General features: G+C 38.3%; 1 protein-coding gene across 1 annotated transcript in view; it reads right to left on the reverse strand.

The window, feature by feature from the left end:
- Ccdc186 (coiled-coil domain containing 186) overlaps nucleotides 1-16,712 on the reverse strand; it is a 75,060-nt gene that overhangs the window by 29,196 nt on the left and 29,152 nt on the right. Inside the window, exons 7-13 of the mRNA XM_004631591.2 lie at nucleotides 10,248-10,352; nucleotides 9,758-9,856; nucleotides 9,524-9,610; nucleotides 8,113-8,255; nucleotides 2,688-2,943; nucleotides 1,945-2,134; nucleotides 373-453 (exon numbers count right to left, since the gene is read on the reverse strand). Coding sequence (XP_004631648.2) covers nucleotides 373-453; nucleotides 1,945-2,134; nucleotides 2,688-2,943; nucleotides 8,113-8,255; nucleotides 9,524-9,610; nucleotides 9,758-9,856; nucleotides 10,248-10,352 — 961 coding nt within the window. The remainder of the gene's footprint in view (nucleotides 1-372; nucleotides 454-1,944; nucleotides 2,135-2,687; nucleotides 2,944-8,112; nucleotides 8,256-9,523; nucleotides 9,611-9,757; nucleotides 9,857-10,247; nucleotides 10,353-16,712) is intronic.

Consider the following 16,712-nt stretch of genomic DNA (forward strand, 5'->3'; position numbering starts at 1 on the left):
ACACACACACATATATATGTATATAGATGAAAAACAGGATCATACAACAACAAATCTCTGCTTGGATACAAATCTGAATTTTACATTTTAAAATAAGTTGTGTGGAATAAAAGAGATGCCGACCTAATACAGAAGTCCATAACAAACCTGAAATCCTGGATAATGACTAGAAGTTAAGTACTTACCCTTGATCTTAGCCAAAAGGATGAGAAGTAATAGAACTTAAACATCTTACCAGACACATTTTAAATAATATAATCATGTGCCACTCCTATTTTTATACTTCAAAATGAAACAAAGTGTACCAATATTTAAAAACAAAAAATGCAACTTAATTTTATAATCATTAAACAACCAAAGCCATTCATTTACCTGATGAACTAGAACGACTTCCCATGCTGCTAACTTCTTTATCATAGCTTCCATTCTCAATCTGATCTAATCTTCTTCGTGCTACAGGAAAAAGAAATGGATTACTTACACAGCAATTATCATGACCATTTGCCCTACCATCATGATTTTTAGTTGTTAAAATTACTTAGCAAGATAGCTCACAGGATTAAGCATCTATTTAGGCAAACACAGGGGCTAGAGATTGAACCCTGGTCCTGCCCCCAGGTGCACTGACCAGGCCAACCGAGACTGGGCATGGTGGTGCACATCTGTAATCCCCGTGCTGGGGAGGATGAAAACAGGAGGATCACTATGAGTCCGAGATGCACAATGAGACTGTACCAAATACATTAAAGAAAAAAAAAAAAAAAAAGAAAGCAACAGAGTGAATTCAAATACGCATGACTAGATTATGTGACATAAAATTACTTAACCAAAAATCACACAGAAAAATGAGAAGGTAGCCAGGCGTGGTGGTGCACGCCTGTAATCCCAGCACTCAGGAAGCTGAGGTAGGAGGATTGTTAGAGAGGGACCAGCCTGGGCTACAAAGTGAGCTCAAGGCCAGCCTGAACTGCACGGCAAGACCTTGTCTCAAAAAGACAAAAAGAGAAAAAAGAAAAGAAAATGAGAAAGTTCCTGCATACATATCTGAGCTAGAAGACTGTAGGCACATTTATATAAAATAACATATAAAAATGCATAGTCAAATATAAAGAAATTACATTCGGATAACTGAACTTAAATTTTAGAGTCCTGATTTAGAAGATCCTTTTAATATAAGAAATTTCTCTTCATTTATGCTTACATATAAAAACCAAATCCTTACAGCAAATAGCTGAATATAGTCATACTAAATTATGCTAAGTAATTGATATCACTATACCTCACCATATTTTAACACATATAAAATAGTAGAGAATGGAAAGGTGGAATTGTGCAAATATTCATGAATTTTTCAATGAAAGATACCTGAGACCAGGGAGATAGCTCAGTAGAATAAGTGCTTGCCTGGCAAGCACAAGGGCCTGAGTTCAATCCCCAGTTCTGCCAAAGAAGAAAAGAAACCTGGGCTCCAATCCTATTTGTCAACTATTACGGTCACGTATTCGGTAACTATTCTGGGTCTGTTTCCTGAGAGCTAGGTAAGGGAAGTCTCTATGATTTCCAAGACAGAGGTATGCATAGCAGGGCCCAGGTACCCTAAACACTGCACAAATCAATTCTTAGGCATGTGCAGGGAGAAAATAATGGAATGGGCTTTTATGCTTATATTTAAAGACACATCTTTCAAAATTAAATTTTTATTTTCCTTTTAGAGAGGGAAGGGAGTAGTACTGGGAACTGAATCCAGAGCCTTTGCACTGAGCTATATCAATAATCAGCCCTTTTTGTTCTATTTAGCAATCTGATCTATGAAAATTGATATATGAAAAGAACAGGCAGCTAATCAATTGGTAGAACCTGAAATAAAATGTATTGTTCTTAGTAAAATTTTTAATGAGTAAAAGAAACAAACTCATTCAAGGCCTAAGTGGAAGAATTTGATACCTTGCTGCAGTTGTTTAGTAAGATCCTTGATGTTAGAGGCTTGCTTGCGTCTTTGAGTTACCAGGTCATCTTTCAGCTCTTCTACCTGGGTACTCAATGCTTTAACTTCTGTTTGTTTACATGTAAGTTCAGTTTTCAAAGTCTGGACTTCCTCTTTTCGCAGTTCTTCTTCTTTAAGCAATTTACTTTCCTGAATATTACGTATGATCAAAAACAACTAATTTTGATATTTATTTTATTTCTTACAGTTTAAAACTAAAAATAAAAAGTTCTGAAGAGCAGAAATTCATTTATTATCACATCAGGTTTGTTCACTTAATTCGCCTAAATTCTCATATGGGGGACACATTAATAACTGCGTCACCTAACATGTGTGAGACAAGATGCAGTACAAGGCTCTAAACTTCCAGAGTTTTAATGTCAAATTATTTTTTAAAGTAACTTGAAGACACTTATAACTTGAAACTATTAAAATACTTAAAAATCCAGAAATTTAGATTATTTCAGGTAGGAACAATAGAAATCATAGTATTCTTATTTTTAAAGTGAAATACTCTATCATTTTAAGGAGAAATTTCAGGTAATCCTACAGTTAGAAGAAAAAATTAACATTTTTACAGCGTTTGATATCAGAAAGTGCGAAGAAAGAAACTTAAATTAATTACAACTACACTTGATGTTGTTAGGGAAATTTATGATTCTTGCTGTGTGGTTTCAAAAGTTAAGTGGACATTTATACTTACCAAATTAAAGTTTGTTTGTTTCATTTGTTCACACTGGCTTTGTAACTGACTTTCGCTACAAGAAAGCTTATCAAGTTGGGACTGTAGAGAATTGGATTCAGACTGCAGCTGTGCGTTCTTACTAGTAAGCTTTTCTGTAAACAGCAGTAGCTCTGATTCTCTTTTCCTACTGCCTTCGATGTCTTTTTGCAGGTCATTAATCAAAGAATTAAGACTTTCCACTTCTTCCTTCAAATTTTCAATTTCTTGTTTACTTCTAAAAAACAAAGCTTATATTAAAAAATTATACTAAAAAGATATTAATTTCGTATTTTTCATTGGGTAAAATGTTTTCTAAAGTTACTTTTATTCATTTACCCAAGTATTTATGAATGCCCTACCATATGATTAGAACAAAGACCCAGGAATATAAGTAAGCAAGGTTAACGAACATTGACCCTGCTTGTAAAGAGCTTTTAATCAAGTAGAAAAATTACAACTATGATAAACATTTCTGATGATGAAAACAGTGGAGGTCATCTAAACTTATCTAAAATGATGCTCAAGTTAATGCTTAAATCTAGTAGATGGCATAACCTTTTCCTCTAAGAAGCCAGAGAGTGAATAAATTAAGCTTCTAGACCATATGGATTTTGCTACAATAGTTCCACTTTGCTACTGCAGGACGAAAGCAGCCACAGACAATACAAGAACAAGTATGGCTATGTTCCAAAAAACATACAAAAAGAAGCAGTGGACTACAGTAGGCCTGAGGGCCATAACTTGGTGATCCACAACCTAAAGGAAAAGCAGCAATTAGAGAACAAAATATGTTCTGGGTAGTGAGAATAGTATGTGCTAAAAAGCAAGGAAGGGAATAGGAGCAGAACGTTTTGTTCATAATAACAGGCATTCAGTATTGATAACAAGGACTGTACTAGATACAAAAGCACTTAACGTAAGGTTTGCCAAGATCCATAAACATTCTATTAATCAAAACACAAGAGAGAGAGGAGAAGGAGAACGAATAAAAGAAGTGAGAGACGGGTCATCAATTTTTAAAGCCATGTTAAGACATTTGAACTCACTAGGCGATCTTTGAGGCAATGGGAAATCATTAAAAGGCATGGAGAAAATGTCCTTTTTAAAAAGATTATATTAATGATAGTGTAAAAAATGGCCCAGAGATAAAGCAAGCAGAATAACTAGTTTATGAGCTGGGGCAGTTTTCCAGACAAGAGCTGACAATGGCTTGGAGTGGACTATGGCAGTGGCAGTGGGGATGTAAAAAGTGAGTGGATGCAAACAATATGCAGAGCTGGTGTCAGTAACATTTTGTAACTGGCGAGCGTGTGAGAGGAAGGAGGGAAGAGCCAAGGACGGCACCCAGCTTCCTCAGCGGGACAGTCCTGTGTAGTCCTGTGCACACTCGTCCCTCACCCGAGGAACAGGAGAGGAAGAGTGCATCTGTAGGCAGGAAAAGGGAATCCACTTTGGACATGCTGAAGTTTCAAGTATTTTTGGTACTTGTGTGCCTGAAGCTAAGCAAAAGGACAAGGACAATGACTCAAAGGACCTGCAGCACGTTAGGGGAGTAACTGGCATCTTCAGGGTGATAAAATCACTCAATGATACAATTCAAGTAGAAGAGTACGGACAGAAAGACGTTCACCACCCCGGTTCCGCCAAAAAAAAAAAAAAAGAAAGATATTCACCAATGCAAGAGTGGCTAGGAAAGTGGCGGGAACAGGAGAAACTGATGGAAACAAGCCAAGCCTTAGGGAGGCTGAGGCAAGGCAATTGCCATGAGCTAAAGACCTGGGTTACATGGTGAGTTCAAAGCCAACCTAAATTGTATAGTGAGCCCCCGTTTCAAAAAGGTCATATGGCATTATCATAATTGTTATGCTAAGATGCTATGTTTGCTCTTGTTTTAACATTTTCCTAGTAAACCACTGTAACTATTATCTGTTAACATTCCATAGGAATTTGACATCTAAGACAGCCAAGATTAGCTTAAAAATATAACATTTTTCTGGATAGACTTTATATTTCAAAGTAATTGATATCCAGATGAGATTATAATAGCTAAACTTAGCATTCCCACTTCAGTATTGGTGTAACTGACCTTCTGGATGTTCAACAATTAAGGTTTCGAGAACACAGTTAGAAAGGTAACTGGGCCAAGAAGATAGCCACTATTTTGGCCATGGGCCTCTTAAAATCACAAGGACCCAGAACAGGAGAGGACCTCTTTGTAAGATCCTACAACACTGGCAAATCACCAACCTCTAGAGCTGGGGGACTGATGGACCGCAGAGGACAGGAGTCCACAGTGTGCACTGTGCTAACAGGAGGGTCACTAAAGGGGGAAATAGCCCCTTTGCTTCCAAGGGAAGTCATGTGATCCAGCAAGTACAGCAACTCGTCCTTGTAGATGACACAACTGATAGAGGAAAAACTAAAAGAGCTAAGAGGCTTTGCCCATAGCCTCAAGTGTAATGCCTGAGGAGCCTGAACTGACCTAAGACAGTTACACAGAGTGAGCTTAATTTTGATTAATCCAAATTTCACTTTGAGTTGGTCTTTAATACTCAAAAGGAAACTATAACCAGAACTATAAAGAGTAATAGGAATATTATATCAAAAATTTGGCTAGATATACAAAGGGGACAACTCAGCCACTAGTACTTCTCTGTTGGGAACAAAAAGCCATACTTATGATAGGTGGGGCAATAGTACTTGAAATATGGGGTGGACTTCAATTCAAGACTCTAATCATACTATCTGGTTAAGAGATACTGACTTATTTGCTACTGAGGGAAGGGCAAGAGCTGGAATAAGACAGCCAGCACCTAACAGTACCCAGTGGCTCTGTGGTACAAATCTGTGACCCTGGTTACCTTTACAGAGGATGGGAAGATGTATATGAGGGTATCCAAGGGCACCAGGGTCTAAGGGTACCAGGTTAAAGCCACAGATCAACCTAAACACCCTGTGCTGAGGCATTGACAGGTCAGATCAGCTTTCCACTGGTACAATTACCTGGCCATTATCTTTATATGGCCCTGAAACAGGGCTTGAGACAGTAACAGGGCACACTGGATCTCTTACTAACTATACACGAAGGAGGTATTTCATCACTAAATTCAGAAGTAAAAATGATAACCAAAAAAAGCCATTCTACAAAGTCAAATGGCCCTAGATATTTTAATAGCAGAACAAGGTGGAACCTGGGCTACTATCAAAAAAATGTGTGTACATTCCAGACAGCTCTGTTCATATGTCCTCTGCACTGCATGATAAGAATTCACAAATCAACAGTGTCAGATCTGCCACATGCTGGAAGGACTGGCTGGTGGGAGGGTTCCCTGGAACAGTTTGGTGGAGGAAGTTCTCATTTATCTATATTAGAGCCACACTGGAATTCTTTCCTGTTGCATGATTCATTATTGTTGGGAACTAATGTCTCATGTGTCCCTGTCCACTTTTTCAGACTCCCAAAAAATGATGGTTCTCCAAAGGATGGAATCTATTATTCATGTGTCTCCTTTAGATCCATCAGGAGCCTTTCAGTCCCTGGCTTGGCAGGACTAACACCCTTCCTCAATATGAAGCAGCCAATAAAGATGGATTCTCAGGTCTTCTGCACTCCCTTAGGAATATATGGGACCAAAGTCTCAGAGGGAAATGAGCAAGGAAGTAAATAGGTAGAAAGGTGACAAGGAAATTGATTTTAAAATTTGTACTTTTAAGAAAAAATCCTGCAGCTTAGGGGCACAAGCCCAATTCCCTCCCCCCCCCCAAAAAAAAAAAAAAAAACCTCGGCAAAACTTGGGTAATTTCCTTTCACTTTAGAATGAGTTTGGCCATTTCCTTTTCACTTGCAAATGGTTGTCCTCTTTCACTCATGAATGAACCACCCTTTAGGAACTTCCTGTATTATCTCACTATATGTGGGCCACACTCTCCTACCCATTAGACAAGCCTAAAACTACAGATTATCAAATTCTACAGATTACCATCACCCAAAACACATAAAACTGTATGTTCCCAACTGTATCATGCCTCATTTCTCTAAGCAACAGCATTCTACTTTTGGCTGGAGTGCATCTTATAGCTACCTCTAATACATCTTTCTCATGTCTCTTTTTAAAAACATAATGAAAATTCATAGGTCTGAGCTATGCTCACTATATAAGAAAGTATGCATCTTTAAAGGTCTGTTGAGGTAGAAGCTAAAATGAAATGGAGAGAAATCTGTTTCTTTTCACACAGGAAGTAAAGAAATAATGTGTATAGATGATTCTTTAAGCCCAATTGTGAAGGAAAGTAGAAAAATAAATAAGGAAAGGTCACAAGAATTTTGACCTTTTAAACATATATTCATGTTTAAATGTAGAAAGAGGGGCCGGGGAGATGGCTCAGTAGAATAAGCACTTCCCTAGCAAGCTCAAGGGTCTGAGTTCAATCCTCGGTTCTGGAAAGAAAAAAAAAAAAATGTAGAAAGAAAAGGAAAATCAGTGGAGAGACATAAGACACAGAGTAAAGCACTGATCAATAAAGACTCCTAGAAGTCAGAAGACCAAGGGATTCACAGAGGTAGGATAATTTAATTTAGAGATGAACAGGAACATTTCTTCCATAAATCGCTGCAGACGTAGACAACTCAGAAGACTGAAAACAAGAAGTTGAGAGAACTGCCACAAGTCAGCTCCTATTTTTCTCTGTAAACAATATAATCAATACCAAATACAGAGGCAAAAGGAAGCCCTAATTGGTGAGGAAAGTGGTAGGCTTTGAAGAAATCGCTCAGAAGATGAGGTAGAAGGCACTGACCAAGGACACAAAGTAAGATTACACACGCATTAACATACTCCTAGATGACTACGAGAACCACGAGTTCACAGCAGCATCAGTCTGGTAACAGTGAGGAGACCTTAGCTATACTCAGCAGCATGGACAGAAGTAAGGCGCAGAAAAGCCATTACTTGAATTCAACTTGAATCTAGGCTCTAGAGGGGATGCGCTGAGCGCAGTTCAATGGTTTTATGAAAAGCTAGAGCAACAGCAGCTCCTGACACAGTAAGCTGTATATACATGCAAAGATCTAGGTTTAGATAAAGACAGATTTATCATTCAGAAGAAAAAGCAAGTACTGTGTAAGGAACAGAATTTGAGCGATAAGGTATGATGTAAAAAGTTAAAAATCCAATCTATCTTATAAATCCCTACAGCCAAGGAGTACAGATCGTAAACTCTGATTCTTAGAAGCCATGCAGGAGGGCACAGAAATTACCCAAAAACTCATGTGAAAAATTGTCAACTTTTAGCCATAAAGGTGTAAAAATTGTTCTTATTTACTGCAAGAGTTATATTTTAAAAACAGAATCTTGAGATAGAATTGAAAACATGTTAATACAAATAGGGGTCACTCATTTTATACCTTTGAAGCTGTTCCTGTATTTGATCTGCAATTTTTACTTTATCCAATAAATTTTGAATTTCAGCTTTTTGGCGATTAATTATTTCCTTGTATTTTGATAATTCATCTTCTGTCCTTAATCGTTCATCTTCTAGACATTTTGTCTATTAAATGATTACAATCAAGTTAAACAGAGAATAGTATTTTCTTGTTCCTTATAAGCTATTACAAATAGCGCTTACATATTAATAATATTAATAATCTAAGCCTAGGGGCCGGGGATATCACTTAGTGGTGTAGCACCTGCCTCACAAGCATGAGATCCTGAGTTCGATACCTAGGACATCCCCTCGCCCCCGCATCTAGGCTTAATTCTAAAGCAGTATTATTTCACATTAAGAAAATATTAGTAGAGGCTGGGGAGATGGCTCAGTAGAATAAGTGCTTGCCTGGCAAGTGCAAAGGTTTGAGTTCAAATCCCTGGTTCCGCAAAAAAAAGAAAAAGAAAATATTAGTTCTAGGGGCCAGCGAGATAGCTCAGCACTGTAAAGCATCTGCTGGGGGCCGGGGAGATGGCTCAATAGAATAAGTGCTTCCCTGGCAAGCACAAGGGTCTGAGTTCAATCCCTAGTTCCACCAGAAAAAAAAAAGCATCTGCTTAGGCAAGCGCACAGGAACTATGATTTGATCCCTGGCACCATGTGCCATGGCAGCCCCACTCCCAGGATGGGCTGGACCAACCACAAAAAAAAAAAAAAAGAAAGAAAATATTTGTCTTATATTTCAAGTTTCTTATGACACAGACATGGGAGTTTTAAATGCCACTTTATAATTCACATTTTCTCATCTGGAAAAATAATGTATCTTCCCTATATACCTCAAATACCTGACATGGAGAACAGAGGAAAATATATGAAAAACACTAAAGTTATTAGGTGATCTCAAATTCAAAGCGGTTACTTGAAAGCTGTTTCAAATAAACAAATGATACATAATAATAGTGCATCACACTCATTCATATTATAAGGGACACTACTCTGCAAATAAAGACTAAAACATGGAGATTCAACTGTCAGAAATTAAAACTGCAGTCACCAAAGATTAAATAGAGAAACAAAAGTTTCCTATTATTTTCTGATAGCTACAGTTCTAAGTTCCAGCTACCTTTCCGACTGACTTGCTGAAAAGACTGTCTTTAGATCAAAGACCCAAGGATAAGTTAAAGGCAACAAATGTGCTATAAATAGGAATGTCTGGTGAACAGGTCAAAGGGGCTAACAAGAAAGGCACTTTCATTTCGACAAAAGTTGATTACATTACTAAGGAATCATTATTCTACTCTTCTGAGCTTTTTAAAATTCCTAAATATCTTTTTTCTACCACTTTAAAAATTAAGAGAACATCCAAAATTACAGTAAGTTTTGATTACTACCTTTGTTCTCAGCGTACGTAGCTCATCCATACCCTCCTTAAAAGTCCTCTTCAGATCTTCTAGTTCCTTTATTTTGGCATGATGCATCTAGAAAAGAAACTGCAAATTATAATGCCCTAAACTACCTCGAAAATGCTCTTTCCAAATGACCTTAAAAGAAAATGGCAATACCTACTCAATCTCTTTTTCTACATTTAATACATCATTTAGGGTACACGAAGCAAAACCACCCACCTCTAGCTGGTCAGATTTTTCTTGCATTTGTTTTTCAAGTTCTCCTTTTGTGACTCTAAGCTTTGCATCAAGTTCATTTGATTTAATTTCTTCTGACTCCTAATGAAAAAAATGTTAGAAAATTATTTCTAAATATGAGTTATTAAAATTTAAAAATATGCAAGGGGAAAAGTTTTGCAATTAAGTATTTTGAAATATATATAGCTCATATATTTAAAATTGAATACTCTGAAAAATTTAAATGTCAATTGTGCATGAACAAGAATAGTTTCTTTTTGAATTTATACATTTCCTCACACTTTGTTTTTCTGATATTCTCTAGAAATTTTATTTTGTTGAACTTTTCTAATAAGATACACTTCAGCTGTAGATACTTTATTCATCAAATCCTTTACACACTTGAAATATTTCAGATCCAGAAACTGAATGAAACCACAGTACCTATTGTTACGATACTTTGTTAACAGTCTATCTGAAAGCCCAAGCATACCTGGTATGTTTTTATCATATCCTGACAGTTTTTTCGTATCTGATCTGCTTCTTCCTTTGCTTGGGTTAACTTTGTTGTTGTTTCTTTAAGTTTATCTTTGGTTTCCTGTATTGACAAAAAGAACCAAAGTTTGCCACAGTGAATGACAAATGGTAAGTGGTGACCACAGAATAGGAAACATTCTTGACCTGGCACTGCAATGAGAGGGTATCACCCGAACAGTAAGATTTCATATTTCTGACAAAAAATAAAATGGTCTGCAGTTAATTGTTAGTCATTAAGTAAAATATTTGATAGTTTTCAGCAAACTACTAGATGTTATTAGCCTAATGAAAGGGGAGCAAAGTGTTAAACAGTTGTTTGCATAAACATAAAAGATATTATTTGGTTCACAGCTGTGGTATTTATTCAAAACTCATCTTTTATTGACTGATGCTACAATTTAGTTTCTATCCCCAGTCTCCTAAAATAGCAATGTTGAAGGTTTCAGAGATTACTGTCATCAAACAAAACATAATTATTTTTTCTCTTTATTCTTACCTGCTCTAGTTCTGACCACCTCATATCGTAAATAGTTTTCTTCTACTTCTGGCAAGACAATATTCTCTTCTTTCTTCCCTTTATTATTTTTTGACTGGGTTCTACTCTGATTTCCAAAGATATAGCCTTTACCCTCAAGCTCTTCTGTGGAGAGCTCCTCCATGGTCCTGGGTCTGGCTATCATACAGATTTCCAGTGAGAGTTCAAGTGACAGAGACTCAGGATGACGTGGATGCTGCGGCTGACTTGCAGTTAGGAAGTTAGGACCCACGCAGAGGAAGGTCACGTGGGAGTAACAGGAGGGCAGGTGTATCTCCTTCCCAGCTCTTCCTTTCTCTCTCTGCCTCCCAACTACCACCATGGGGACCATTTTTCTCCACTGTGCCCTCTGCTCGGCTTCTGGGTTTGACCTCTGGAACATGCACTAAAACTTTTGAAACTGGTAGCCAAGAACCCCTTCTGTAAGTTTTAGCTGTTGGGTATTATGTCTAAGCTATGAGACAGGCCTGGGACAAGATCTAACACAGTTAAATACTTAGCTGTATACTTTGAGTTGCTAGTCTTCAATAATAAACTCATTTTTACTGAAACTGTAACCTGAAATATAGTCACTTGGATATTTTTCAAATGTTTATTTTTCAATACTAAACATTTTTGTTACTACACCATCAATAACTAAAACAGAACCTGGCACATGGTGGGAACTTACTTCATCTACTCAAAATAAAAGTACGAATCACAATGAATGTGTTTAGGTCCACGCACTGTGTGTTTCGTATGATAACTGAGCACCTACTATGCATCAGGCACTGCTCTATGTTCCAGGGAAACAGCAGTATAAGGAACAGTATTAGTTACTTTCCTTGTCACTGGGACACTATTCCTGATACCCACAACTTAGAGGAAAGGTTTATTTTGGCTCCAAGTTTGTAGAGGTCTCAGGCCCTGTCAGCTGACTCCCAAGACAAGAAGGCATGACAAAGGGGCAGGGCAGACAAGAAGCAGAATGAGGGAGGGAGATAAAGGAGGCCCCAGCTCCTAAAAACAAGTCAGCTATGAGGCCCCATCATCCAATCAAAAATCATACCCTCTGGGCACTGAGGCTTCAGGGGGACACTCAGAGATAAACCAAAACAAAATATGACAAGTCCTCTGCCCATATTCTAATGACAAGGTAAATAATAAACAGAACTTAGAAGCAAAAGATTATCAGTACAAGCCTAAGGAATAAAAGTAAACCAAGGGCATGCAAAATGGCGGGGGGGCTCAAGGTGTTACTTGGGTAACACCCGTGAGTTAAGGAAAGTTTCATAAAGGTGATAAGGAAGTAAACACATGAACTGAGGGATCTGACATGATGAGTAAGAAATCAGTGCTTTTGGTTAACTAAAATGATAGAATGTAACTTATTAAGACAAGGAATCAATAGGGAGAAGCAGCACATTATTACTTCAATTTTTGAAATATTAAATTTAAAATGCCTACAAGTCATCTAAGTTGTCAGATGTCAAGTAGTTTATACAAAGCTGAAGTTTTGGCTAGACCTTTTCAATCTGGAAGTTATCAGATGCAGTTTTCTAATGTTACATTTTCAAATACAGAAAGCTTGTCACTTGTAGTCTAATCTAGTATTAATCCTACTCAATGTATTTTTCATCTCAAACACTGCATCAGTTCGGTCTTGTATCTTCCATGTTTCTCCTTGTTTTTGCTTCTACTGCCATGAACATATGGATTCAGGATTTTTTTAAATTTTTTGAGACCGGGTCTCACTGTGTAGTTAATGCTGATTTTTTTTTTTTTTTTTTTTTTTTTTAATGCTCCTGAAACCCCTTCCAATGTGTTCCTCTTTATTCATTTTCAGAGTACAAACTTAAACTTGGATAGGCTGAATTAATCCAACCCACCTCTGGCAGGTTCACTCAACATGCTGTATAAAGTATAACATTCAATTTATTATTTCTTTCTCAAGAGAGTTTTCTTCAGTCCACTAAGACCCAGTTCCCCTTCCATGGGCTTTGGTGGAGGTCGTGGGGCAGCACCAGCAGGTCTAAATCGGGGTGGAGGAGTTCGGTCCTTGCAGGCTTCACGAGATCGATTTCTGACTACTTTGCTGTGAATGGCACAACTCACACAGTAATGCAGCTTCACATACAGCTTGGGAAGCACATAACCGTCGAAGACACTTGCTTTGGAAATGTCCCTGACAGCAGCGGCTTCCACTATGTTCCGAATGACAAACTTCTTAATAGCCTTATCCTTGGGTACGCACCGGGCACAGTTCGTGCAGCGAATAGGCTGCACATGACCACGGCCCTTTTTGGCAAGACTGCTGTTCCTTCTTTTTTTCGTCATCTTGGAAAGGAGGACCCAAAAGAGCTGATGCTGATTTTTAACTATGTAATCCAATCTGGCCTCCATTTGTGGCAATGCTCCTCCATCTGAGGGGTGGGATTACAGGCATGCGCCACCAGCCCAGCTTACAGTAGCAGCTTTTAACATCCTTGCCGATCACAGATACTGGTTTAACAACCTACCTCTTTTACTACTATTTGGATTTACAACCCGTTTTTCTCTTTTTTTCTTTTGTCAAGTTCTGTAGATCTTGTTTATATTGCTTCAATGACTTTATTTTGTACAACATACCTTGTATATACAGTACTATAATTTTTGCTGATTGTTTTGACAGTACTGTAGTTTTATGTTCTCTTATGCATTACAGTACTGAGGTAAGAACTATGAAAATAAAAATAAGTCATCAGGTTGGAGTTTCCTTTGATCATTTCTTTTTCTGAGCCATTTCCCCGGCTCCTCTTTTTCTGAATATTGTAATGTACATACAATTTACCATTCCTCATTTAGCAACTAATCAGCTAATGACCCAGTCACAGGAACAGAACTTGGTCTTTCAATGAGGATTGTTTCTTTTTCTGTATTATGTGTAATTTCTGAAACTGTTCCTACTGATTCTTCCTTTCTGCTCACTATGGGTTATATTTTCCAGCTTCCTTGCAGACTAGTAGCTTTTCATTAGATGCCAAGCGTAATGAATTTAATAATGCTAGGTATTGACATTTTTATAATTATTTAAATGTTTTGGAAATTGCACTAGGACCTAATTAATTTTCACCTGCAACAAGCTTGGGTTTTTAAAGCTCTCAACTGAGGGTCCATAAAACAGCTTACAACAAAGGTAATTAGTCTGCACTATACAAGTAATACCCCTCTGAGAGCTACCTGACGCATTGTGCTTTGAGAGGTCTTTTCAGCTGGTGGAAACACGAACTGTTCCTAGCGCTCATTCCTGTCTCTTCTCTGAAATTCTACAGGCCCTGTGTACTTTGAACTCTGTCTCCTTAATTCAAGGAGACTGTTGGGCTCCCTTTAGGTTCCTCTCCTTGCTCTATAGCCTGGAAATCTCCTGGCATTATACCTCATTTTATCCCCCTCACTCAAACTATTGTCCTATGGCATCTGTTGTCTCAAGTCTGAAGACCTCCATTATACAATTTTCTTTACAATTTTGGGTGTTGCTTTTTGGGGTTCTTTTGTTTTCTAAGGTGGCAGGATATTATTCATAATGAGCCAGGAAACATTTGACAGGATATAGCTATAAGACAGCATGATTAAAGAACAGAACACAGAATATAGGTAAGGGTGGGCTAAAATGAAAAGTCTAAATTAAAGTATACTCTAGGGCTGGGAAGATGGCTCTGCAGTTGAAGCACATGCTTGGCAAGTGCAAAGACCCAAGTCCAATCCTTGGTACACATGCCATGCTGGCACAGGAACTCTGGGCATGCTGTGCCAGCCAGCAAAACTGGGCGTGGTGGCACATGCCTATAATCCCAGCGCTGGGGAAGCCAAGATAGGAGGATTAGTATGAATTGAGCTGCAGGCGGCAACCTAGCGGGGCGGTCTCCGCGCCGGGCTCTAGAACGCGAGGTCCCCGGTTCGCGCCCCCGTCCCGACTCTTTGTATGGGGTCGGGGAGATGGCTCAGTAGGATAGCGCTTGACTGGCAAACACAAGGATCTGAGTTCAATCCCCAGTTCTGCCAAAAAAAAAAAAAAAAAAAAAAAAAAGAATCTGAGTTGCATAATGTGGCCCTATTCCAAATAAATAAATAAATGAAATACAGTGTATTCTAGCTTCTTCTAATCAGTGGTCTAATGAGAAACCAAACTATTAAAAAATGAGACTGTTACTGGTAACATTAACCTTAAGAGAAAAGCATGTGGAATATCAGCCTTGCTCTAGGAGACCTAGTGAAAGGAATGCATCATAAATACACCAGCAATGACCACACTTAGGTCTGCAACACAGACGTATCGGTTTCCGCTGGCCCTAACACCCTGGATTCTCTCTTTAGCTTTCTCTCACAAGAAAATCTGGCAAATACCCACCAAACCACGTTGCTTAACAACCTTAGGTACATCTGCTGCCAGCCAGATCTAGGCTTCCGTAAAATCACCTTACGCTGAGACCAGGCAGCTACAAAGGTAGCATGAGGTACACAACCATGAGAAGGAAGCTTTTCTTTACTTACTACATTCAAAATAAAAGGTTTTTGTTTTTAGGAACTAGGTATTAAAAGTCATTTTAGTTAAGTCTCCAATGAAGTTTTAAGGGAGGGGGGCCATTTCTACCATTTGATGTTGTCCTGGGTGTCCAGTCTACCTTGTTTGGTAACATGCTAGTAACAGAAGCTAATGTTCACGATGGATCTCACAGGACTCTAGTAGCTCTTCCTAATACTTGGTGGGCAGGAGCAAGAAACTGGAAAGAGAACCTAAAAAAATTTTAGTAAGAGCCTCTGGTCTCTTGTCTACCTCTTAGGGAGGTTGTTCAGACTATATAGATGACTAAATCTAAAATCCTTTGAGCTAGAGACCCTGTCACACCTACTAGATAAACACATAAAATAGTTAAGCAGGGGGCCTCTCCAAAATACTCTTCAAAAGCAGTGATTCTGTCTTCCGTAGCTTTTCTATCCTCCATATTATCTAATCCAAGGCTGTGCACATAGCTAAATGCTCACTGATCAAGAAATGCCTTTACTTAAAAGGAACTGGTAAATACCTACCTTCTATACACCAGGCCAATATTGTTTATTTTCACTTTTTAGCAACCTATACCATGTTACCCTATAGAAATCAGTCTTAACCCACCTCTCTAATCTTCTTTCAGAGTATCTCGTTTCATCTGACCTCAAAGCTGCCATTAAGAATCTCTCACTGCCCATTCCTTGAACACACGGGGCTCACGAATCCTAAGCTTTCCACTTTTCAATGCTAGCATTGCAGTGGGTTTTGAGATCCTGTCTCAAGATGATAGATGAAGGTATAACAAAAGTGTCACAGATTTTGATATTAGAAGTAGTATATTCAGATCCTTTTCGGGGGGTGTTTTGAGACAGGATCTCACCATACAGTTCAGGCTGGTTTTGAACTCACTGTGTAGCCCAGGCTGGTCTCAAACTCATAGCGATCATTCTGCCTCAGCTCCCTGAGTCCTGATGTTATAGGCATGTGCCACTATGCCTGCCTTATTCAAATGTTAAAGCACCTCGGGCAGTTAGAAATCATTACTGTCCATATATATTTGGAATTTTAATTCCTCATTCTGAACTTAAAGGAGAACTAAATGTGACAGCCCTGTTGAATTCTAGGGATTTTTGTCTTGTTCCTTTCTCTGCCTTATAATTTTTTCATACAACTGTGATCAGTAGTCAGTTCATTTCATACTTCAGCGGAATACACTGTTCATTTTTATGCTTGACCACTGTCAATATGGACTACCCAGCCAGGTGTAGCTACACATGCATGTAATCTTAGAACTCAGGATTGCCTCAAACTTAGCTACACAGTGTGTGTAAGGACAGACTGAGCTACACAGCAAGACCTTGTCTGAAAAAAAAATGTAT

The sequence above is a fragment of the Octodon degus genome, unplaced genomic scaffold (assembly GCF_000260255.1).
Source record: "Octodon degus isolate 3935 unplaced genomic scaffold, OctDeg1.0 scaffold00042, whole genome shotgun sequence".
Lineage (NCBI taxonomy): Eukaryota > Metazoa > Chordata > Mammalia > Rodentia > Octodontidae > Octodon > Octodon degus.